This window comes from Solanum tuberosum, unplaced genomic scaffold (assembly GCF_000226075.1).
Source record: "Solanum tuberosum cultivar DM 1-3 516 R44 unplaced genomic scaffold, SolTub_3.0 scf00023, whole genome shotgun sequence".
NCBI classification, from domain to species: Eukaryota; Viridiplantae; Streptophyta; class Magnoliopsida; order Solanales; family Solanaceae; genus Solanum; species Solanum tuberosum.
Genome location: NW_006238949.1, coordinates 371,686 through 383,700, shown reverse-complemented (window position 1 = coordinate 383,700; position 12,015 = coordinate 371,686). Strand labels below are relative to the sequence as shown.

The 12,015-nt window shown below is 37.7% G+C and overlaps 1 protein-coding gene across 1 annotated transcript; it reads left to right on the top strand.

The window, feature by feature from the left end:
• Positions 1–5,421: 5,421 nt before the first annotated feature.
• Positions 5,422–6,092, top strand: LOC107059524 (uncharacterized). Its single transcript, XM_015306095.1, has 2 exons — positions 5,422–5,671; positions 5,722–6,092. Exons 1-2 carry the CDS (start codon positions 5,422–5,424, stop codon positions 6,090–6,092), a joined length of 621 nt encoding a protein of 206 aa, XP_015161581.1.
• Positions 6,093–12,015: the final 5,923 nt, after the last annotated feature.

Genomic DNA, 12,015 nt, shown 5'->3' with positions numbered 1-12,015 from the left:
TGTTGAAGAAGAAAAGAGAGGATGTGTCTTCTATCTCTTTTGAGGGGAAGAAGACCCCAAGGAAATCCTTGTCATACCAAGGTCATCCTCGACCTTCAAAGAGTTCGTACCCAGCTTATTATGTACAGGCTGATTACCAAAATACCCCTCCCACCAATTACCAAAATACCCCTCTTCCCAGTTATCAAAATACTCCCCCTCCTAGCTACCAAACTTCCCCTACTATCTACCAAACTCCCCCTCCAGTTTACCAGACTCCATATCATCACTACTGAAATGCCTTCCCCAACTGTGCCAACGTTCAAGAAAATTATCAAACTCCTCCCCCAATGTACCAAACCCCAGCTCCACTTTACCAAAATACCCCATCGAACTACCCAGCTCCACAACCAAATTATCAAACCAACTCATATCCCAGATATCAAGCCTTTCGTCCAAACGCTCCAAATTATCGTCAAATGCCTCCTCCTCAACAAGGCAATTACGATACCCCCCCTGTCCTAGATTTGAGAAGAAGCCTGCTAGAATTTTCACTCTGCTTATTGAAAGTTGAACAAAGTTGTTCGAGCGATTAACTGCGGCATGATATATTCATCCAGTGGGGCCCAAGCCGGTTGACACTAGCTCAAAGTTTTACAGACCTGATCAGAGGTGTGCGTATCACTCCAATAGTGTTGGACATGATACCGAGGACTGTATCAACATGAAGCATAAGATCCAAGACCTGATTGACCAGAACGTGGTCTCTCTTTAGACAGTCGCACCCAATGTTAATAGTAATCATTTTCCAAATCATGGAGGCATCACTATGAATATCATAGAGACAGATGATGATTGGTGTGTGACAAAGGCAATAGTTCTGATCGCTCCTGATGAGCTGGAAAGGGCTGTAGCCTCGTTGAGCATTAGAGAGACGAAAAAGTTTGTGATTTTGAGACTCGAGAAGGCTGTTGCCTTGGTGCCACGAGAAACTCTTGACCGACCAAAGTTTGTGATTGAAACAACTGTTACCGAGGGTATGACCAGATCTGGCAGGTGCTACACGCCAGAACAGCTGATCCAGGGTGTGCAGAAGAACGACCAAACAAAAAGGCTGATCAGTGAAACCGAGGCCAAGGAGTTCTGGATAAAAATGCGGTCAAAAAATTATTCAATTGTGAAGCATTTGGAGAAGACGCCGACTCAAATCTCTGTGTAGCCCTTATTGATTAGTTCGCAGTTCCATAAGCAAGCTCTGATGAGGGATTTGGATGATACTTATGTGCCTATGGGTACTAACAGTGACAATCTAGCAGCCATGATAAACCAGGTCATTCGAGGACACCGAATCAGTTTTTGTGACGAAGAGCTGCCCTTTGAAGGCATGACACACAACAAAGCTCTGCACGTGACCACCATGTGTCGAGACAAGATAATAAATCATGTCTTGGTCGATGACGCATCCGATCTCAATATTTGCCCACTTTCGACTCTGAAGCAGCTGAAAATTGACCCAGCAAAGCTTCACCAGAACCAAGTCAATGAAGGGCTTTTGATGGAGTGCAAAGAGACACATTGGGTGCGATAAACTTGGATATTCAGGTGGGTCCTACATAATTTAACGTGGAGTTCTAGGTGTTGGATATCAACACCAGTTGCAATTTGCTTCTGGGAAGACCGTTCATCCATATGACTGGGGCAGTGCCTTCTACCCTTCACCAACTTATTAAATTTGTTTGGAAAGGACCAGGAATTGGTCATTTTTGGTGAAGGAAGCCATTCCAACGGGTATGAACCGATCGTTGATGATGTCTCTCAAGGTTGTGATTTCTACACGGTGGAGCTGGTGAATGCCACCAGTGATGAGTTGGCTCTGCATCCTCATATGCCTTCTTTGTACAAGATGATTGCTACTGTTATACTCCGGAGCAGTTTCGAACCAGGTCTCGAATTAGGGAAGCACTTTCAAGGAATTGTCGAGCCTATCCAAATTCTCGCCAAAGGCGCAAAGTTTGGTTTGGGGTATGTCCCAGTGAAGAACAAGAGTGTTGATCAAGAATCGGCCAGGCCAATTACTCATCTATACCAGTCATTACCGATGCGGGAGCACGGAATCGATAGCGGTCTCGGGGAAGGAATCTGGGGCATATTCGAAGAGGTTGATGCAGTAATGGAGGATGAAGCTGAGACCTCAGGAATCCATGATGTCGAGCCAGAGGAGCAGTAGTAGAATTGGACCTCCACACCGCTCCTGATTTCCCGTGCAGCTTTGTAAAATAGACATGTGTCTTTTTAAAATTGATGGTAGTCCGGAAGAGGCCCGAGACCCGCCATTTATGCAGTTTTTACTCATTTGAAGTTTTTAAATTCCTTTGTGATGTTTAAAAGGAAAAAATGGCCCTTAGCCATTGCCAAAGTTTGTTCTGGTTTTTCAATTTAAATGAAAGCATGTTTTTATCAAAAAACAGTTTACTTATCTATTTATATTTTACTTTCCTAACTTTGTTTGTTTATAATTTCAGTAATCTTAATTTAAACCCTGCCAATGTCATGTCATGTTATGAACCGAGTGAACAAAACGAGGCAGGTGATGATGAGTGCGAGGAATGTGAAGAAGAAAATGAGGTACCCGAACACGTTGCTGAAGAGTTTCGACAATTTGAGAATCAACACAAGCCGAATTTGGAAGAAACAGAGACTATGAATCTAGGGGATGAGGATTCTATTAAAGAAGTAAGAATCAACGTCCATCTGACTGAAGCTCAAAGAAGGGACCTAGTTCGTTTTCTTAGAGAATACATTGATTTATTTTCCTGGCCCTGCAGAGATATGTCGGGGCTGAGTACGAATATGGTGTCCCATAAGTTGTCGATCAATCCAGATTTCAGTCCGGTAAAACAAAAGACTCGAAAAATCAAGCCTGAGTTGAGTTTAAAGATCAAAGAGGAGATTATCAAACAGATGGAGTCTCAAGTAGTGGAACTGACGCAATATCTGACTTGGTTAGCCAATGTTGTTCCGATTGCCAAGAAAGACGGAAAGATAAGAATTTGTGTTGACTACAGAGATCTCAACAAAGCAAGCCCAAAAGACAACTTTCCATTGCCAAATATTCACATTATCATTGATAACTGCGCTAAGCATGAGATGCAGTCATTTGTTGATTGTTACGCGGGTTATTACCAGATCCTGATGGATGAAGAAGATGCAGAAAAGACAGCTTTCATTACACCCTGGGGTATATATCATTATCGGGTGATGCCTTTTGGTTTAAAAAATGTCGGTGCTACTTACTTGAGGGCTATGACGACAATCTTTCATGATATGATTCACAAGAAGATCAAGGTGTATGTAGATGATGTCATAATCAAGTCCCGCGAGAATTCGGATCACTTGAGGAAATTCTTTGATCGTCTACGTCGGTACAATCTGAAGCTAAATCCTGCTAAATGTGCTTTTAGAGTGTCAGCTGGCAAGTTATTGGGGTTTATAGTCAGTAGAAGGGGCATTGAGCTTGACCCTTCCAAGATCAAAGCAATTCAAGAATTACCTCCTCCGAAGACCAAGAAAGAAGTGATGAGTTTCCTGGGAAGGTTGAACTACATCAGCCGATTCATAGCTCAATCTACCGTGGTGTGTGACCCCATCTTTAAGTTGTTGAAAAAAGATGCCTTGACCAAGTGGACCAGAGAATGTCAAACTTCTTTTGATGCCATCAAGACCTGTTTGTCCAATCCATCGGTGTTGGTCCCTCCGCGAGAGGGGAGTCCATTATTGCTATATTTGTTGGTCTCGGATAATGCATTGGGATGTGTGCTTGGTCAACATAATGAGACTGAGAAGAAGGAGTGAGCCATTTATTACTTGAGCAAAAAGTTCACTCCATATGAGGCTCGTTACACTCTTTTGGAGAGAACATGTTGTGCTTTGACTTGGATCGCTCAAATGTTGAGACATTATTTGTCTTCTTAGACCACATACCTTATTTCCAGGATGGACCCGTTAAAGTATATTTTCCAGAAAGCAATGCTGAACGGGAAGTTGGCTAAACGGAAAATGCTTTTGAGAGAGTTTGACATTGTGTATGTGACTCAAAAGGCGATAAAAGCACAAGCCTTGGCTGATCATCTTGCATAGAATCCAGTTGATGAGGAGTATGAATCGCTTAAGACTTATTTTCCCAACGAGAAAGTTTCATTTGTGAATGAAGATATTTCTAAAGACTATCATGGTTGCAGAGTATTCTTTGATGGAGCGGCAAATCACCAAGGGAAAGGCATCGGAGCGGTCCTAGTGTCGGAATCTGGTCAGCATTATCCTATGGCCGCTAAACTCCGATTTGATTGCACAAACAACATGGTTGAGTATGAAGCTTGCATTCTAGGTCTGAGGATGGCCATTGACATGAACGTTCATGAGCTTCTAGTTATTGGAGACTCAAACTTGCTGATTCATCAAGTTCAAGGAGAATAGGCCGTGAAGAACCCAAAGATCACACTGTACGTGCAGTATATACAAAAGTTGTGCAAGAGATTTCGCAAGATTGAGTTCAGACATACTCCCAGGACACAAAATGTGTTGGCCGATGCTCTTACCACCATTACCTTGATGATTAAACATCCAGATACAAGTTATATTGATTCCTTAGATATAGAGGTTGAGCAGCCTGTCCATTGTTCACATGTTGAAGCAGTACCAGATGGTTTGCCTTGGTATTTTGATATCAAGAAGTATTTAGAGACCCGGACTTATCCTGAGAATGCAACGTTCAACCAGAAGAAGTTGATACGCCGTATGGCCCTCAATTTCTTTGCAAGTGGGAAATCCTTTATAGGAGGACTCCAGATTTAGGTCTTCTCAGATGTGTTGATACTAGTGAAGCTGGAAAGTTCTGGAACAGATACATGTTGGAGTTTGTGGTAATCACATGAATGGGCTCACTTTGGCGAGGAAGATCTTCCAAGCTGGTTATTTTGGATGATTATGGAGCATGATTGTTGCAAGTTTGTGCAGAAATGTCATAAATGTCAAGTGCATGGTGATTTGATTCGAGTGCCGCCTCACGAACTTAATGTTTTGAGTTCACCTTGGCCTTTCATAGCTTGGGGAATGGATGTCATTGGTCCAATAGAACCGGCCGCCTCCAACGGACACAGATTCATTTTGGTTGCCATTGACTACTTCACCAAGTGGGTGGAAGCAGCTTCGTATAAGTCGGTGACCAAGAAAGTTGTAGATGATTTTATTCACAACAATTTGATATGTAGGTTTGGAGTGCCAGAATCCATCATTACTGATAATGGAGCGAACCTCAACAATCACTTGATGAGAGAAATATGTGAATAATTCAAGATTACTCACTGGAACTCAACCGCCTATCGTCCCCAAATGAATGGAGCTGTAGAAGCCTCCAACTAGAAAATAAAGAAGATTTTGAGGAAAATGATTGATAATTATCGAGGTTGGCATGAGATGTTGCCATATGCTTTGTTGGGTTATCGAACGACTGTCAGAACATCAGTTGGAGCTACTCCATATTTGCTAGTATACGGAACAGAAGCAGTTATACCTGCAGAAATTGAAATACCCTCATTGAGAATCATCCAAGAAGCTGAATTGAGTGATACTGAATGGGTTCGCAAGCGGATTAATCAGTTAACATTGATTGATGAGAAGAGAATGGTTGCTGTTTGTCATGGACAACTATATCGACAGAGAATGATATGCCGTATACTTTGTTAGGTTATCGAACGACTGTCAGAACATCAGTTGGAGCCACTCCATATTTGTTAGTATATGGAACAGAAGCAGTTATACCTGCAAAAGTTGAAATACCTTCGTTGAGAATCATCCAAGAAGCTGAATTGAGTGATGTTGAATGGGTTCGCAAGTGGATTGATCAGTTAACAATGATTGATGAGAAGAGAATGGTTGTTGTTTGTCATGGACAACTGTATCGACATAGAATGATTCGTGCTCTCCACAATAAAGTAAGAGCTAGAATGTTTGAGATTGGTCAGTTGGTTCTCAAACATATTTTCCCTCATCAGGATGAGTACAAAGGGAAATTTGCACCAAATTGGCAAGGGCCCTACATGGTTCACAAAGTGTAATCTAGAGGTGCCTTGGTCCTGTCGGAGATGGATGGCATCGAATGGACGAAACCGATCAACTCAGATGCTGTCAAGAGATATTATGTGTGAAGCTTCAATTTGTATTTCTATCATTTCCTTGTAATCGTTCTATTTGCTTATAATCGCTTCGCTTAAATTTTTTATCCCTTTTGTAATGAACTACGTCTGACCTGAATTTTCAAGAATGAGATACGTAGCCGTCCTATGTCGGCCTCGGTCACTCCTTTATCCCATTTAATCTTTCTTTGTACTTGAACTACGTTCGACCTGAATTCTCAAGAATGATATTCGTAGGCGGCCTATGTCGGCCTCGGTCGGTTTCTTTGTAAATTTCTTATTTTTTATAATCCTCGAAATGGGGAACTAAGTTTGACCTGATTTCTGCGTCAACGGGATATGTAGGAGCCACAACGGCTCGGTCATATCTCCCGTAAGATTTCTATTTTTCTTACAATAGAAACTGGGACAGAATTTTTGAGAGGGACTCAAAAATTCTCAAGAAGAAGATCTTTTCAACAAACCAAAACTGAAGTTACTTTGAGATTTGCAACTGGGATAGAATTTTTGAGAGGATGTCAAAAATTTTGTGATTTGCTCACCAATGGTTGAAGATTAACCAAGACATTTAACTGGGACATAAATTTTGAGGATGGCCTCAAAATTTCAACAGGGTTTATCGGCAGTCTAGAGTAACTTTGAATACTCCCCAACAAGTAATCAGATAGACCTCGAAATATTTGATTTCAAAGATGTTCATTAAGCTTGACGTGACATGACACTTGGCAGTGACCTTTTCCAAATATTATTTTTGGAAAATTAATTTTTTCTTAAAACTTTTCTTTCGTGTTTCAATTAATTTTGCATAAAAATATTTGTCTTATCTATCAAAAGGCAGGGGATCAGAGAAATCAACCGGAGATAGCAAGGCAATGAGCAGACAACCGAAGAGATCGACACAGGTCAGTTCACTTTAAACTAAAAAAAATTCTATGGATGTAGGTCTATAAGTTTGCCTCAAGAACATCATATTCTTCCATTTAATGAACGTGGAAAAGTCAAAATGACGAGGAGCTCCCCAAAATTAACAATTTTTCTTTGGATGCAGGAAATATTTTATGCTTCTTATATCAAAGATTTGGGAATATGAATAACATCATTTCATTCAAATTCCCCAACGAGGCGAAGTCCCTAATGAACATACGATTATGTTCAAAGATGGGACAAATGAAAACCCCGAGGAAAGACACTTTACTGTTTTCCATCAACTAAAGAAACTTGGAGGACATTATATGCATCATATTATCAGACATGATAATATTACTACCCGGAGAGTCATTTATATCGTATTGTCAAAAGAGATGATACTACTACTCCGAGGATCATTTTAATTGTATTGTCAATTGAGACGATATCGCCACCTAGAAGATACTCAGAAGATCACCTTGTTGCTCGGTGAAACATTATCTTTGTTCGGTATCATGGAGGCATCATTAAATGATTCATGCATTGCAAGAGAAAGATTCATGCATTGCAAGGAAAATATTCATGCATCGCGGGAAATGATTCATGCATTGCAAGAGAAGGATTAATATATCGCGAGAAAGAAATCATGCACTGCAAGAGAAAGAAGTCATGCATAGCAAGAGAAAGAAATCATGCACTGTAAGAGAAAGAAGTCATGCATAGCAAGAGAAAGAAGTCATGCATCGCGGAGAAGTCATGCATAGCAGGAGAAAGAAATCATGCACTGCATAAGAAAGAAGTCATGCATAGCAAAAGAAAGAAGTCATGCATCATGGAGAAGTCATGCATAGCAAGAGAAGGAAGTCATGGATTGCAAGAGAAAGAAGTCATGCATCGCAAGAGGAAAAGTCATGCATTGCAAGAGGAAAGGGTCATGCATTACAAGAGATAAAAGTCATGCATCGCAGGAGAAAGGAGTTATGCATCGCAAGAGAAAGGTTTACCCATCACAGGAAGATCAACATCGACTGCATCATTTTCTTTGCAAAAACGACATCAAGAGAACTATCAACATATTTCATCAGCCTACTTTATTGCTTTGACATCAAAAGAAGAAAGCATTGAAGATTATATTGCAAATATAATATACAAGCTTTATTGCTTTACGTCAAACCCAATGAAGTTGACGTCAATGTTCAAGAAGAGAAATTAAGTATCGACACGGTAAAATACACTATCTCACCATTTGAATTGCATTTTTATGCTAATGAGTTTTATCTCAGTCTTTGTCGAGATCATCCAAGGGGATGGATTCTCAAAACAAACCACAGGTGCGGATGACATCAAAACGGATGCAGCACAATGTGGAACTTTTTCTTAGCAGCGAACTGGGACATAGTCCAAAGAGGAGTGCGAAACTCTTAGGATGCGAGAAGAGGAGCGACTTCCACCACAAGTAAGCCACACCCCTATCAAAAGGCATGTGGGTTTATCTTTGGGTTCGTCGGTTTCAGTTTCGCATCTAGAAATTTTTTGTCTCTACGGGAAGCAACTTTCCAATTTGAGTGACAATGCACCAAGAGCTTTAGAAATTATGTCCGTGTAAGTTCTTAATTATGGGTGTGAAGTGTGCCATATTCGTGGCTAAGAGGTTGCAAGCCTTCTTTTCATACTCGACTTATTTTGTCGCTCTTCCAGAACCAAAGGTGATCTAGCATATTTGATTTCTTTTTCAACCGATCGAGTTGAACTACAAGCAGCCTGATTCTCTAGGTTGAAGGATATGTAGGCGGAATCAATGTTGAAAACTCGGCTGTATTCCGACATTATCTCTTAAATCTTATTCTCGAGAATTTCGGTCCTTCCATATTTCGGTATCAGGATGACTTTTGAATTCTTTCAAAATTGGGTGGGAAGTCAAGCGTATCGAAATACAAGTGGCCTAAATTCAACTAAAGCCTGAGATATGTAGGAAACCCATTTTCAGAGTTCAGTCAGAACTCCTAAGTCCATACCAAATCCTTTTTCCAAAAGATGAAGATGAAGATGTGGTCGGTCAAAATTGGATTCGTCCATTGCATTTTCCTCAAATATCTTTCATCAATCCAAGTAAAATGAGGGACAGTTGGTAACACCCATTTTCGACCCTCCCCGATGATAATCAATTTCCGAATTTCTTAATTTTTCAAACAATCTAGAATATTTAACTTTATAAACATTAAATAGTTTTGTGGTTATTTTAAGTAAGTTTAGTCAATTCTCATAATATTCGGGATAATAAATATATTTCATAAATTATATATGTAATTAGTATATTTTATCAATATTTCAAAATCATCTCAAATGATTTCGTATTTTAAGTCGAATGTTCTTTAATTTAGTTTAATTTCAATTTAAGACTACAATTAGTTTCTATTTTAAATTAATTACTTTATAATTGAGTTTATTATTTTATTTCGTTGAAATTAAGAATCTCGTTAGTTGATTATAATAGTTCGTCTTATTTAAATTTAAGCCAAATTCATAAGTTAAACTCAATTTGGTTAATAAGTTGGCTAATTTTGTAATTCATTTGGCCAAGTCTTAATTCCAAATCTAGTCTCGTATTTAACCTTGATAACTCATTTAATATTGTAGCTATTCCAATAACTCTTTTTCTTGCATAAAATTCGGGTATCTCTATCTTTTGTATCTCTTCTTGCTTTTCTATTTTTTCTGGTATTATCATCTCTCTTGTCAATCCGATTTTTATCACTTGTATAATAGGTTTGATTTCATCATATAATATTTCGGCTGGTGCTGAATAAAATTTTATATAAAATAATGTTCCTTTAGTTATTCTCTTGTAATGCATAAATGCTTTGTGTAGCTCTGGAATTGTTGATATCTCGTCTCCTGTTACGGTATATACGGTACTTAGTAATCCATAGTGATAGCAAGTTCCTACTAGATTTGTACTAGTTCCTGGTTGTGCAATCAATTTGTTATATCCTTGTAGGTTTTGGGTAATATAGTCTTCATTGGGGTTTTTTGTATTTTTGGATCTGGGATTTTGGTTTAAGAAAGTTTGTATTTTGTGAATATTTTCTATATAGGCTCAGGTTATATGGTTGTATGTCTTTTCATTTTGTCCTAGACTTTCTTTATAAGTATTTAACTGAGGTGGTATGAATACTGGGTTTTGTTGGGTTTTTGGTATAAATGTTTTTTCAAATATTTTGTTCATGTTTGTATTGACATATCTAGTTTTGTTTTCTTCCTTTGTTGCAGAAGTGCTTCCTGTAGCTGCATGTAACAAATTATTAGTTTGGGTTTTTCGGTGTTTCCCATCGTCACCTTCTAGCTCTGGAATTTTCAAGTCTTCCGATTGACTTAGCTCCGCATATTTATTGTCATGCTGCTGACTTTTCATTTGTTGTAGCTCTTTATCCAGACTATCTACTTTTGTACAAGTAATGTCATATTTGTACCAAGCAATGTCATAGTATTGAGTATCTTTTCAATAGCATTTTCTTTGTCTAGATCCGTCTGTGTAGCTTTGTCTTGAAATGTAATCTGCAATGACATTTTTGTTTGTACATATGACTTCTATTGTAAATGTAAAATTCTGTATGTTTAATACTAGTCGTCGTATTTCTTTTGTTGTTATTGAGTCTTGTATCTTCCATGTGATCCACCATTTTACCTGCGTATTATCTGTCCTTACAATGAACTTGTTATAGACGATGTATGGTTCAAAAGCTAATAAACATTTATACAGGGCATATAATTATTTTCTATTTATTTCCCATTTTGTTTCGGGATTTGTAAATGTTCCCGAGTAATATCTACAATGATGCTCTATTTTTTCTTTATCATATTTGTATTTTAATACTCCTCCATAACTTATTTCACTTGCATCTGATTCTACTATATATGTAAATATTTTATTTTCATCTGGAAAATATAATTTGGGTAAATTCTTACATAATAGTTTTATTTTTTGAATCTGTTCTTGATCTTTTTTGTCAAAATAATATTCTATATCTTTCTTTAGTTTTCTATGCAAAGGTTTTAGATTTTCTGCCAAATTGGGTATATTGAGTCTTGTATCTTCCATGTGATCCACCATTTTACCTGCGTATTATCTGTCCTTACAATGAACTTGTTATAGACGATGTATGGTTCAAAAGCTAATAAACATTTATACAGGGCATATAATTATTTTCTATTTATTTCCCATTTTGTTTCGGGATTTGTAAATGTTCCCGAGTAATATCTACAATGATGCTCTATTTTTTCTTTATCATATTTGTATTTTAATACTCCTCCATAACTTATTTCACTTGCATCTGATTCTACTATATATGTAAATATTTTATTTTCATCTGGAAAATATAATTTGGGTAAATTCTTACATAATAGTTTTATTTTTGAATCTGTTCTTGATCTTTTTTGTCAAAATAATATTCTATATCTTTCTTTAGTTTTCTATGCAAAGGTTTTAGATTTTCTGCCAAATTGGGTATATATTCTCTTACCTGGTTTACTAATCCTAAAAATGATTGTAATTTCTTTTTCGTATCTATTTGTTCTTCAGAATTTATTATTTTTTGTACTATGTGGTTTTGCATTTTTATACCATTCTTATCTATTTGTATTCCTAGAAATTCTATTTGAGTTTTTCATTATTTCTGCCTTTTTTCTTACTTAAACTTATTCCTGAGTTTGTTATGATATGTATAAATTTTTCTAATAATCTTATATGTTCTTCTTGTGTACGGGAATATAATCATATGTCATCTATGTATACTACACAATTTTCTAATTGGTTAAAATAATTATCCATAAAATGTTGGTATCTTCCTGGTGCATTTTTATATCCAAAAGGTAATACGTTCCATTCGTAGAATCCTTGTGGTACTGTAAAAGCTGTTAATTTTTTAGATTCTTCTTCTAA